This window comes from Penicillium psychrosexuale (genome assembly GCF_028828465.1).
Source record: "Penicillium psychrosexuale strain IBT 29551 chromosome Unknown utg000001l, whole genome shotgun sequence".
NCBI lineage: Eukaryota > Fungi > Ascomycota > Eurotiomycetes > Eurotiales > Aspergillaceae > Penicillium > Penicillium psychrosexuale.
The window spans coordinates 2,692,154-2,706,364 of record NW_026643186.1 but is presented as its reverse complement, the minus strand read 5'-3'; the positions used below and the strand labels follow the sequence as shown (position 1 = coordinate 2,706,364).

Here is a 14,211-nt window from a genome sequence, read left to right as displayed (position 1 = left end):
TTGTGAAATAGTCCCTAACTAAACTGCTGCAGGACCACACCTGCACTCAACCTTCGTCCTTCTCGCCCCCATACTGATCTGCACGGCACAACCTGCACTGGCCACGAAGCTTCAGGCACTGGGTATGTGGTATATAACACAGCCTGAGACAGACTGGAATCTCGACAGTAAGCCTCTTTCACTGATCTCAATATTTGCTTCAATGTATCGTCCGACGAACCCGCGTCGATCTCGATATTGGTATACTTGTATTGACTGTCCATGGTGGTGGAAGATGTCCCCCCTTTAATGTCCAGCTTGACCTGCTCGCACATGCCTCCTAGACCTTGCCATTCAATATCGCTTCCTCGTGGTAGTTCATCCACTTGGACAGCCAGGAATGGTGGAATGGATGTGTGAGACTCAACAAGAGCAGTGAACTGGGGCAGACTGGGCACAGGGGTATCGGTCAGCTCCTCTGTGCGACGGCCATATTTGATATCCCACGCATCCAGCTGTGGCCCATCGTCATCATCCTCGTCCTCATTGTCAGGTAAAGCATGCATTCTTTCCCAGAGGCGCCATGCCACTTGCGCCTGGGTATTAGCGTGGTCGCCACGAGCCAAGAAGGCCACCGCACCGAGCCACCAGTTTACCTGCATGGCTTCACCAATTCTCCAGAGATGCTGAAGGGCCAGTACAGCTCGAAGACGGTAATTTTCAATCCATGAACTTGACCCCTCGACTCGCGCCAGGTCCATAGAACCAGGATCTAGAGGAATCTGGCCAGCAATGTACACAAGTCTGCTATCGTTCTGCAACGGAACTGACAACGCTTGCGAATATGGTCCAATATTTGCGGGCGCCCAGTATGACCTGGATTGAACATGCAGGGCCTGGCGCCGTTCCCTTGCACCCAGGTCCACCACAAATGTGACCATCACCTTGACGTTAGACGGGAGACGGTCTCCACATGCCACTGTCACTCGCGCGGGGGGATTGGGCTTCTTGAATAGCGAGACGTAGATGTCATTCATTGATCCAAAGTCGGTCATTGAATTTAGCAGCACCGTAGCGAAAACAATGTCGTCTGTTGATCGGGAACCGGACTTGGGGTGGGCAAAGGACTTGAGCACTTTCTCGACCTTGTTTGCAATCGCTTTCATCTGCTCTCCTGCCCCAGGACCAGCCTCGGGCGCAACAATATTCGAAATAGTCCACGTAGAACCAGACAACCGATGCACGGGCTCGCAGACAGGCCAATCTGGCGACCGAGCAGTACTCGTCATCGCCCGCGATTTCGAATCGTCAAGCGAGCCAAAAAGTTCCAATGCAGATCCTAACACGCCCTCAAAAACGGCATCTAACAATCCAGGCCGCCTAATATCACTCGGCGCAATGCCATCGCCAATCTCCCACGCGCTCTTAGCCGTACACCTAGCCCCCCTCAACCTAACAAACGCAACACCCCCATCACCAACCTTCTCCTCCCGACTACCAACCTCGATCCTCTGCTTCCACAAGAAACCAGGCCCATCCAGCGCAAGCGTCTCATACTCCCCACCCTCACCCAACACCGCCCCACGGATATCTTCCGCAGCTGCAAACCGACTCATAGCCTTGACAAGACACCTTCGCATCATGCGGCCGCCACTCCCAACACCAGAGACATTCTCCCACAGGAAGCCCTCGTCCAGGCCACCGGAGGCGACCTTGATAATACGAGCATCACACCTAGCGGCCGACATATCCTCCAACAGCCCCGCTTGGCGTATTGCCAGGGCATCGGCCGTTCTAGCCGTAGGGGCTGGAAGAGATGGATACATCCACAGCCAAGCAATGGGAATCAGACCCAGGCGGTTAGCGACGCTCTCGATTCGCGTGCGCTGATAAGTAGAAAGGATGGCGCCTGCAGATACGGCGTTGGCTTCTGGATGAGCCTGTTTTATGCGACGAAGAAGCGGGACGAGAGACTCGGTCTCGTCCATGGCGGTGGCTCTGGTTCCATAGATACGGGCTGTGTCGACTGCGCCGCCTGTGATGGGTTGGCGGTAGAGGGGGATTTGGAGGGCTGTTTCGTAGAGAGGGATTACACTGTGGCCGATGGTTTGGTACATGAAGCTATCGATGTCTTCTTCTTCGTCATTTTTGCGTTGGTTTGGACTTGCGTTTGCGGTTTTGTTCCGCGGTTCTGGGTAGAGGTTGGCTAAGGCGACCACTTTGTGGCCGTTGCGGATGCAGTGGAGGATCGAGTAGAGAGAATCTTTGCCACCGGAGATTAGGGCAATCACGTTAAGCCCTGGGGCTGAAGGCTGTGCTGCAGACATAACAACTATACGCCCAGGTGTGGAGTCCAAGGTCTCTTTTTCGCGAATTTGGTGGATGTTGCTGGGTGCGGGTGATGGGGGCTTACTTTTTGCTGTCCCCACCTTTGCGTGAGTTTCCGAGGTTATCGATAATCGATAGAGCGATAAGATCAGTGCGACATCCCGAGGTCACGAGACCAGATATCACGGGATCAGATATCACTGCCCTAACTTTTAGGTTTCTCTACTTTTAGTATAGTACTGTTTACCAGGAAAGAGTGTAGTAAGATTATACTTGTGATTTGATGCATGTAAATCAACATCTAGAGATGTGACCTGGAACCAACACAAAGGGGCAATGCAATACAAGGGGGTATGAGTGATGGGCAAGGGTCAATTAACTTATACACGAATGTGACCAGCACACAAAAGCAGATAAAAAGCAAAAAAGCACCAAAAATATTACATCGAATAAGCAGAAACAAGCATGAACGAAACGGTAGAAGGAGAAAAAGAAAAAAGGGTAAAAAAGTCACAAGAATCGAAGTAAACAGGGAGTACACGAAGGGAAATCTCGAAGATTCAAAGTGTGAGGCACATTGCTCACGCCGAATGTGCTGGTCCAGAAGATATTGGAGAGAACAAGTGAAACAAAAGGAAAAAAGGGGGGGAAAAAGAGAAGAACAAGGTGACAAAGGAAATAATATCACACCATTCCCAGCACTGCCGAAGACAGATGCCTTCATCGCTTTATGTCGTTTTTTTTTCTTCCTGGACTCTTCTGCGCCCATGTGCCTTCACCAAAAGAACCGTTCGAGGCAATCCAGCCTGTGTGTATGTGTCCCCGTGCGATATGTCAAAACGCTAAATAAAAAGGGAACGCAAGTTGCTGTGCACCGATGATCCAGTTTCCGACACCAGTGTAAATGCCCGGACGCCAAACCCAATCAAGACCAATATGGTCAAGCTCCCAATAAAAGACTCCGACCGAAGAATGTATGTATTATATATGCAGTAGGAAGTCTCCTGGTCTCATAAAAGAAAAATCATGAAAAGTCCCTTAGGACAAGTCACGCTTGCGCTTCTTCGCCGCTCGGCGATCCACGGGGGAGTACCGATGACTTCAGTAGACCGGGCAGCCTCGTACATGACTTGGCCAAGGGCACCAGCGTCATGTTGATCGTCGAATGAGACAGAACCAGCATCGCTTGCATCGAGAACTCCCATGACAATGGAGCCACCACCGTGGGTGCGGGCGTGCTGTGCGAGGTTGTCACTGCGGGAGAACTTCTTGCCACACTCGTTGCACTCGAACGGCTTGTCCTGAGTGTGGAGAGAGCGGTAGTGGCGCTTGAGGTGTTCCTGGCGACGGAAGCGACGGGAGCACAGAGTGCAGACGAAGGTCTTGGAGGGGTCCTCGGTCAAAGACTGCTTGCGGCCCCGGCGGTTGACTGAGATAGGAGCAGACTCGGAATCATCAACTGATCCGTCATCAGAGCAGCAGTCGCCAGAGGACTCGCAGGCGGCCAGCGCCTTTGCTTCAGCCTCTTCGTCGGCAGCGGTCTTACGGGACTTGCGGTTGCTACGCTTCTTGATCTTGGGCTCCTCGATGGGTTCCTCCTCGCTCTCGGCCTGAGGGTGAGCAGTCTGGGTCCACTCAAAGGATGGCAAACCATTAGGCATGAAAGTCTCGGAATCATCCGAGTCTTCGAGACTGTGCTCGCTCAGGAATCCATCATCCTCCACCAGGTAGGCGTGCATACGCTGGCGCTTGCCACCCATGTAGACGGCGTTGGCGGCAGGGTGGAATTCCACCAGGCGATTCAACTCATCATCAGAATCGAGGTCTGAGAAGCTGTCAAAAGTCGGCAGCGAGCTCAGAGGATCCTGGGTCGAGGAGCTGAAAGAGGGAGATGGGTTCTCGTTGACGGGGAGCGTCACAGACGCACTGCCAACAACGGCACGAGGTTCCTCCTCCTCGCATGAGAGATTCGGTAGAGGAGGGAGATCCTGTGCGTGAACATGGACACAGGGCTCCACGGTGAGCTGGCGGGGATCGCAGAAAGACTGGCTTGATCCCAGATTGTGGGAAGCAAGAATGTCGGTGGGCACGGGTGAGGGGGAGGGGGAAAGCGAGGGGCAGGATGTTGCAGACAGAAGATCGGAGGAGTGCATGTGATTAAGAGAAGGGGGGTGAATGAAGACTGTAGGATGAATTAGCCTTTTGCCCTTGCTTCCCACGATCCACATTTCGTTATCAAAGTGTGATCTATAAAACTCACCAGGCGTCATTGGGGGCGAATCAGAACGCGCCCACTGCGGTGTAGCCAGGAGCTCCTGGTGCACGTCGGTCTCGCATCCCTCCTTGACACCCTCGACCTTATCGAAGGTGAAAAATGTGTCATGAATCGGGGTTGGTAGGGCGCCATGGGCAGACGGGGGGCTGCTGATGGTGCTTCCCGAAGCGGACAGCGGAGGAGTCGAGGGGAAGGAGTACAAGTCGTGACCAATAAAGCGAGTGTCCAATGGCATCAAGCCGGGCGAACCCTGCTGCATGATGATGGTGGGCTTCATTTGCGAGGGCTGTGGAGAGGCAATCGGTGTCAGGCTCATGGTAGCTCCCCGGAAGGCATTGGTGGTGGCCATCTGGTGCATGTTCATCATGGGCTGGGACGAGTAGAGCGGTTGCTCTTGGCCATACTGCATTTGGCTGTAGTATGGGATGTCTGACTGGTAGTGGCCTTGTCTCTGTGAGTCGGAGTAGTATGCGAATGGCTGGCCTTGCACCGAGGTGGGTGCCATATTGTATGGTGAGTCCATTGTGAATGTGTGCTGCAACGATGAGTTAGAAGCAAGAAGCAGGAAGCAAGAAGCAGACCAATGTATATAGATATATATACATACCTGAAGTGTTTTTGAAAGTCCAATTGCAAGTCTCCCGCGGTAGATTAGTAGGATTATAAGTGATTCGAGTCCGAAAGAATGAATGGACTAAGCAATTAGGTTGTATATGTGTTGACGATGAATGAGTGTGTCGAGAAAGGAAGGACAGGTTCTGGGAACCGGGAGACAAAGTACTTGAGGAAGGAGAGTGAGTGATATAGAAGAGAGGATCCCAAATAAGTCCAATAGGAACCCCCAACCCAAAATAGGCAAAATAGTCAAACAAATAAAAAAAAAGATTGGATAGAGAGAGTGTGAGTATGAAAAATAGACAGCGGGGAAAATATAAAAAAAAAGCGAGCGAGAGAAGACAATTGAGGGAAGATAGCAGGCTACGGTGGATAAATGAGTGATCTGCTACTATTTTCTACTTGCCGGGTCACTAGTTTGGGTGTGGGCCAGGAACCGGGTGCTGTTTCTTTTCTGAATTTTAATTTGTCTCAGGAATTCCGATTAAATCGAAAATACACGAATAATCCAATAATCGAATAATCGAATAAGAGATATTCCAGTCCGGGGCGCACATCAAGTGCTCAGTCCCGTCAGACGCGGCCAATCGCATTGATTGAGGAGGAGTTTAGTGGGCTCTGTGGGGTGGAGCACTCAGGAACAATTAAGTTAAATCAATTTGAATTTCCATATTTTGGTTTATTTATGATAATACATCTTTTTTATTATCTTTTACCCAAGTACCGTTTCGGTCCTCATCCCCAAAGGAGTAAGGTGTTGTACCTACACCTCGGCCAAGTACAGGTACCATTCAATCACTACCTGGGCTTATTAACATGTTAGCACGGGGTTGTTTACATGTTTACATTATACCTTGGCAGTCCTTTTGATTTGTATGTTGTACAAAGTCCTCAAAGGCAAAAAGAATGGCCCGAGACCTGATCTAAAAATTGAGGTGTGGCCACGAGGTGCATGATCATTGGACTATATGATGGTGACAGCGCTAATCAATTGCTCAATCCGTCTTATCAAGGCGATGTCGGACAAATAAGAGCGCTCTAACCCAGACGGTCTTCTTTTCGCATTGCTTTTTCGGGAACCAATAGCCCCGAAGCATTGGGGGCCCACGCATCCCGTCCGGTACCGCAGACCAATGTACCCCCGGAGTACCCCCTGTACCTACCTTGCAAAGCTTCTAATGGCAGGCAACATCCAACTACACATAGGAAATTAACAACGGAAGAATACCTTCCCATCTGTCCACTCCAGACGGTATGTTCCGCCGTGATCAACAGGTGGAAAACTTAAAAGTTAAGACCCCAAGGCCCCGCCAATCAGTTGCCAGTTTAGGCTGCCCATCCCCAAGTCGCTCAGCACTTGCCGATCAGGCTATCAACGGTGGCGACCACCGTGCAACCATCTGATTTCGATCGTGAAACGGTCGGCATTGGCCGTACAGTGCTTACTCGGTGCATTCCTGGTCAAATTTCATATGACCTAGATATTGCCCCTCGGTGCGGTCATCACCGAAAATCAAAAAGCCGTTGAACCCTATCAAAGTGGTCTGAACCCATCCATATTGAAGATCTTCATATAGAGTACGGAGTATAACGTTCGTGGTTCGTAAGTTGTACGTACCTGGTTTGCCACATGGGTCCTATATTGGAAGTAAACAAACCCGTGTTTATTTTCCGGTCGCTGCAAGGGCTATGCCATTTGGCCCATACAAACAAATCTCACATTGTACACGTCAATGGCATCAATATTTCAAGCAGAGCAAAACATCAAAGCAAGAAAAACAGGAAACACTAATTCCTATGTTGTATGCAATATGCAAGCCGAGAAAGGCGAGATTTCAGTCTACTTGTGCGGCCTACTGCAGGAACCAGCCTGTGGGGGGCAATATCACACAGGCAGCTACATAAAACATGCTTATTGGGTGCTTGGCCCTCGAAAGGCAAGGCTCAGATGCAGTTCCCTTTGATGCTCAAATCGTCCAGGGTGTACTTCGTACCGACTTCGGTTGCCCTAAGTCCATTGATTGGATCCCCAGACTACATATGCAAAAGTATGATCAAAGACATAAGGCTAATATTGGTGCTTATATTTGGGGCCCAAGTCCAGTACATTAGTGAGATGCTCGTTAATGGGGTCTCACCTATGATGCATCTTATTGGGTCAATGTGGTCGCTAAGTGATGTGTTCCGATTTGCAGGGTGATGTGATAGCACTTTTTGTCTCACTGACCTGACCTGTAGATCCGGGGGAATATGCGCTTAGTGTATGTCAGCGCACTACATGGGCGTCATCGTCACTACCTAGGTATGGTAGGCATGTGTTGTCTGTGACCGGTCTCATCCCAAGTTGAAAACTCGGAAGCACAAACAGATGCATCATCCGACACATCGACTAACACAGCCCAATAACATACAGTAACCGGCCACGCAAGCAAGGTCCAGTTCTATTCTTATTTTCCAGGTCGTGGCACATTCTCTACGCCGTACATTAAAATACAAACTATCCACCAAAATCATTCAAATTTTCCCAAGTCACTAAGTCACTAATCCTAATCTCCAACGTCCCTTTTTTTTCTCCCTCGAGTCCAGAGCGAAAAACGACACTAATATCCCGGCACTTAATGAATGTCAGGAACCCGGAGCATCTCGTGCGTGATTGGCCACTTCTAAAGATAGTGCGCCCCTCCAATTGGCTAATCCCTTCACAGGCAAAGCGTCGGCGCCGGCGGAGATTTGTCTTCATCCGCTACCAATGAGACTCATACAAAGCACGCCAATGTGGACTTGGGGAAATTGGGGAGTCACTGATAGATATTGATTGCCGTTCCACTCCAACAAAGATAGTCTACGGTGTGAAGTATGGAGACTCCGTACTCGTACGGACACACTGGAGACACCCGGGTCTCCGGGCCTCGAGTGTTTCCTTTTGGGCTTAGATACTTCCCGTGGACATGGAAAAGGGTCATGCATGGAAGGCTGTCAAGTCCTTCTTCGAGAAGTTCCAAGGTCCATGTCCACTTTCTAATCTTGATGCTAATTACTCCGTGGTACCTTTGCGCCACCCAATTTCTTTATTCCGCGAGCCTACAGAGTTCAGACTCGACATCTCAAAATTTCGCCCTGGCCTTGAGAGTATGGACTTGCTTTTTGATAGCCCGAATCCCTGCCGCCACCGTTGTCGCACAGACGGCACGACTTTATTTTGGCTTTTGCGAATCCCACGGGCTCGTTGCCAACGCTTATGTAGAACGATGGATAGAAGCCGGAAGCCGAAATCTAGGCGCTATTGAATTGAAGTCCACATTTCCCTAGTCGTCACTCGAGAGCTCCAACAGCTCCAAGAGCTCCACGCCCAGGAGCCTATCAGAGAGCTCCCCCCGAGAAAAGTCCAGGGGAAATAAATCAAGACTTCCACGCGGGATAAAACAAGCTACCTTCCAAATCACTTCTACCCAACGGCCCTTCTAGCCTTGACACCAGCTCTTAGGCAGAGTGGAGAACATGGAGATGGAGGCGGGCGGGCAGTGCCTAGTTTCCAACTAAAGGCCGCGGAAGGCCGTCCAGGGAAGCCGGACCCCCCCCCAAGTGGCTCTCGAATGGAGACCCAAGTGGAGGAAGTGTACGGAGTACGATTGACGGTGTACGGAGTACACACCTCTTCTTTGTCCAGAGAGAAAGAGGAAAAAGCAAAACAAAGAGGCAAATTGATCAATTTTGATCTATTACTCCCAATTACCAAGTAAAATGGACTCGCCCTGATCGCAGAATCGACCGTGCGATTGCGAAAAAAAAAAACCTGTGCTTGGCCGAGGATGCGAACATCTTCCCAGTTCCCCGACGAATCATGCTCGGCTGCTGGCGGTTAACTATGGGGGATGTCTGTGAGAGCTTCCCGTCTACGATGCGCGTAGCCGTTTGGCGATCATAATATGCCCATATCCGAGGATCAGCCCGTCAGCAAAAATTGATCAGTCTATCTGTCATGGTTAACCCCGGACGAGATATATGCAGAGTCTCGGATTAGTCTTTCCCCGGAGGGGGCGAGACCGAGAGAGCCCGCAGCAAGGGTTCAGATTTGGATGTCGCGATAGGTACGGAAGTAATGTACCGTTGAGGATCTCCCATGCATCGGTGGGTTTGAGCATAACGTCCCTGGTCCACCAGGGATTCACCGTATCCTACACATCCAAACCCACAATTTGCAATTGGTAATCCACAAGGCCAAAGAAAAATAGAATTTCGCAAACGTAGGTGCCAGCGCCACAAGGATTGTGGGTTTGGGATACATCAGACGATATGAGACTTAAAATGTCGCAAAATGTCACAAAGAGATGTGGATAGTAGATCCGGAAGGAATTCACGGCCCTTCTGCGCTTGAGTTTTTGTCAACGGTTCTTGGCAGAAGACTCGCAGGGATTAGTTCGCCATTGAGGACCACCGAGGCCATTCACATGGGACCACCGAGGCTTCTAGATAGAGGCTAGAAAAAAAAAAGTTCATTGTTCGCGTAGTACTCTCTACTCTGTAAGCAACATACAATACATCATATGTTATTATTATTAAAGGATTGAAAGAGTTTGGTTCTCAATCATGCCATGGAGCGGAAAAAGGCTTTTTGTTGGAAGTCTCCAATGTTTGCCATGCTATGCTATACCGTATACTGGCTCCAATAATGGACAGACCCAGCCATCCAGACCGACTACTATGTTGCTGGCACTCTCTGCTACGGTGTAGGCTCTACTACGGTGTAGGGTTGTCAAATCCCGAGACCAGCGCGGGTACCAGCGTTGGGGCGCTTGAGATTACTAGCCCTCCAAAGTGGACAGGAACCATTCCAATTCCAGAAGTTCCCCAATTCAGATGTCCAAGACGCGCAAGGACCCCAGATTTTATGACCGTTGGCCACTGGACGCTAAAACGAAGGAACGAATTGAGTGGCGCATGTACCTAATTAAAAAGAAGCTAAAGCGGATAGCAGTGACCTTGAGGGAAAGTGTTCGAAAAGTAGCGAGACTTTGTGACGTACACAACCCTTCCCCCGAAACCGACTCGGAAATTTTATTGTTTGAGATTTGCAATTAATTTAGTCAACTGTACAGGATAATTTGGCGGGCACTTCCGCACGTTGAGGTTAAAATCTGAAACACCGTCCGAAGCAGCCGTATCTGGGCAGAATGGGCAAGAACACGCGTTTTCTGAGGCTGTTGACGCTAAGGTGGGCCCGGTCTTGGCTTAGCTCTTTTTATTTTCGAGTTTCGCGTTTCGAGAATGGGTCCGACTCTTTTTGGGGGGCATTATTGGCGATGGTCGCATTTTTAGCGGAGCCCATGCTTTGCACTTCGCGGTGTACCTCTCTCTTCTGGGCATACTTCCCCATTGGGGAGGGCACTGGCCTCAAAATGGCCGGTTAGGGAAGTTTTCTGGAATGAGCAGGAGACTGTTGGAAGAGGCGAGGACGGGGAATCGCTAATAATAACAAAGGGCGAAATTAATTAGCTGTTAATAGCTCACTGCCTCGATGGCGGAAGGTAGATGGCTTCCCAATCGGGAAATATGAGTCCGATACGAGAACTATGAGGTTTTTCCCTCACAGCATAAGTTGTAGTGGTGAGATCCGATCTCACTATCTTGCTATCTCAGTACCTTAGCTTGATATCAATCTGGTGTGGTCTTAATATCAGGTGGTTACAGTTCGGCTATCTTTAATATAACAATCAGACAACACAAGGCGCTTTTCGCAAAACCACCTCGCTATCTATACGCCAAACATATGTGGCGTCACTGCCACCAACTACTCCATACTGTTAGGCGAGTTGCGCACGGGACGCCATTGCTACGCCCATACGGAGCAGAGATACACAGTTCCAAAAAAAAATATCCCTTCCAAGGTCCTCGTGTCCATCCATGGGTGTTGCATACGGCAAAGTGCGGGGGGCGTGAACTCGATCATCCCATTTCCACACAGTCGCACAACCATGGTTGAGCAGAGGATGAGCGCATCGTTCTTCGCGGGTAAATCGTCACGGTTTGGCTAATCAGGGATTTAAACGGCCCCGCAATCGCTACCACTGTGTATGTACGGAGTCCGTGGTGTTGCATTGTACTCTATCCTATATCAAAACACTATGTATAAGGAATTGTGGCAATCCGACGCAATTGACACAATTGCAGGAAGAACTAATTTGTAAAATTTGTATCAACTTCCACACTCTGACAGCATTAGCAGTCAAAAGAGTGGCGTGCTAGTCTCTAGGCATGTGTTTCAGATATGTTCCTCGGTATCCGGGAAAATACTCCGGACTCCAGAGTCACATCGCGATCTCAGTCAGTCGAGGACCGCGTGTAACTGGCTACTTCACCCGAGACACTAGACCCAGTGTGGCATCCAGACCCTGAGCCGATCGTCTGAAACATGGATAACCTCCAATTGATCAGCCGTACGTCGCTCGCAACTTGCTCTTTCGAGCTCTTTCTAACTCCTAAGGTGCGGCATTGCACGGAGTACAGAGTGTTGCACATCAAACCTAATAACTACCGAACTATAAGGCGTGCTAACGTGGCTGGAAGAACGTGGGGGGCACCAGGGATAATTTCAGGTAAGATCTGCTGCGCATCGAGTCGGTGGTCCACTTGGAGTTATCAGCTCATTAATTGCAATGGTTCCTCGACGGTTCGGATATTTCCAGCTTTGGAAGGTTCAAGCTACCACTAACACTCTATCAGGTAAAGTGAGAAACTAACTCTGCCGATGGAAGTTTCTCGACGTTCTTATTATTATGTATCCTGCAATCTTCAGGCACAGAGTTTTATGAAGCTTCGACTACAGCATACTTGGCAGAATGGGGAATGGTGCGTGAAGACTATCCCCACTCTCCACCCAGGCGGCCTACAGCCCACAGATTAGACAAATTGGACAAATTACAACTAGCGAGCTTCGATCGAAGGATTTTTGGACTCGGCACGAGCCTGCGACACGGCAATATATATATATGAGTGCGGAGATAGCTTGCCCAGCCCGTGGTGGGAATATGCATTAGGGCATAGCCTGGCCTCGCCAACCAGGTAGCTCACTTGGATTTCAAGTCCTTTTCGCATTCCTGTGGAACCATCTCTATCGCCCTGGACCCCAATATAAAAAGGGAATGCTTCCTTGGCTCAGGTACCAAGACTCCAACATACTCCGTAGATTGTATAGTTTCATCCAATTATCGGGCTATCCCCAAGACACGCAGTGGGTCGGAAAATAATTAGATCCTCGTACGAGTCTCGTTATCTCTGGTACTAATGGGGTCCCAGTCCAGAATGATGTGATTCTCCGGGCCCTATCTGATCTAATCTTGCATGGTTCCCTGGTACTGAGGTTCACTATGTATCCATCTGGCGGAGTATTCCCGATGAGGCCTAGGATGTCGTACGCGGCTTCACGATGATAGAGAAACATTCCACACATGCAGCCAGTTCACATGAGGTGCAAACCTTCTCCAACAACATCGCGCTATCCCGTCGTCTACGGGCGTCGGTCCCCACCCAAGTCACTAGAAGTCCCCGAAGAACAAATCTAGCGTGTACATCATGTGGAGTATACAGAATAGAAGTGTATTAATTATTATCCGGTAAACGTATCAGCTGTATCCAACTCGGAGAGGTCCGGTTCGGCGACTACCTACCTTTGTCCCTGAACTATCATGATCGACGACCGGCTCCAGTTCCCATCTACTTCAGGTACGAACTCCACATTTTGCGTTGTTTAAATCACCCCTAACTATCCTATTGAATTTTTCCTGCAATCACCATGTGGTCTATTAGGACCGAGATTTCTAGGAATAGAAGGCCCTAGGCTAACAAAGAGTTAGTATATGTAGTGCTCGGCAAGTCGAAGGTTATGCATAGAAAAGTCGTTTTCACAAATTCCGCCCTTTTCCGCCCTTTTCCGCGTGTGTAAGAAGGAGCAGATATCCCTAAAAAAAACACATTTAAGAAGACCGTTGCAAATATTACTGAAAAGAAGATCAAATGACGACACCCTGTATTCGATTGGACGCGGGTAGAATCTGATTGTCGCAGGACTTAGGCTCAAAGTCTCAAAACCAAAAAAGTGGCTCTTTCTAACGTCTAACCCCAAAGGCAAGAAGATTACCTTCCCGCGCAATATTTGGTACGTAACAGATTCACTGCCGGTCGGTCTAGCTACTCCGTAGTAGCGATGACTCTGAACTGAGAGACAAGACCGCTATTCTGCGAACACGCTGGCTGTCTCTTGCGGTGTGTGTGTGTGTGTGTGTGCGTGTGTGTGTAAAGCCCAACACAACATCTCATCAATGGCTTTGGAGCTCGTTCTGGATCCATAACCTGAAACCACAGCCTGAGCTGAGATGAAACAGCAAACCTCCCGTGACGGTCTATTCGAGATGAAATTACATTCCGTGACACTGTTCACTTCAAGCCGGTGTCTTGCTTTGTCTTGTCTGCTGTCCAGCGCCTGGCCAGTCCGAGTCTATCCAGTCTAAATCGCAGCTTAAGACACGCCATCGCCAGTGGATACACAGTCTGAATGGCGTGCGTTATTAACAGCAAAACACTGGACGGTGCTCATCTCCGGGCGGGCTAGAGCGGGTCTCAGTTGTTTCTACAGAACCTGAATCTAAGACGTGGTACCGTTATAGGTAGGTAGTAGGTACCTCGTGAAAGAAAACTCGCTACAACATAAGTTGTACAACACACAACACAACTAACTCATCTCCTCAATATAGTTAGTACAAGCCTCTCCTTGCCAAGCCATACACAAGCGCGCATAGTCAAGACAACGGAACCGGCAAGCAAACCTAGACTTGAGAAAACACCGTGGATTCCGGCAAACCCGAATCTTCAATAGCGATCAGGCAATCCAGCTTGATGTCTATGAAACAGCCACCAAAACACAGATTGCCGCATACCCACCAAGTCACAACTTGCACCACAAGCCAGTCCATGGTCCTAGTACAAGCATCTCTCCGCCAAACCTACAGTGGAGTGGATGG

The 14,211-nt window shown here is 49.6% G+C and overlaps 2 protein-coding genes across 2 annotated transcripts; both read right to left on the bottom strand.

The window, feature by feature from the left end:
• Positions 1 to 14: 14 nt before the first annotated feature.
• N7518_001050 (diphthine--ammonia ligase family protein) lies at positions 15 to 2,306 on the bottom strand (the record flags this gene model as incomplete). The annotated part of the gene is made up of 1 exon (XM_057181978.1): positions 15 to 2,306. One exon carries the CDS (start codon positions 2,304 to 2,306, stop codon positions 15 to 17), a length of 2,292 nt encoding a protein of 763 aa, XP_057047328.1.
• Positions 2,307 to 3,317: 1,011 nt separating this feature from the next.
• Positions 3,318 to 5,105, bottom strand: sebA (putative C2H2 transcription factor (Seb1); the record flags this gene model as incomplete). Its single annotated transcript, XM_057181977.1, has 1 exon — positions 3,318 to 5,105. The coding sequence occupies one exon, from the start codon at positions 5,103 to 5,105 to the stop codon at positions 3,318 to 3,320; it is 1,788 nt and encodes a 595-aa protein (XP_057047327.1).
• Between the last annotated feature and the right edge of the window lie 9,106 nt (positions 5,106 to 14,211).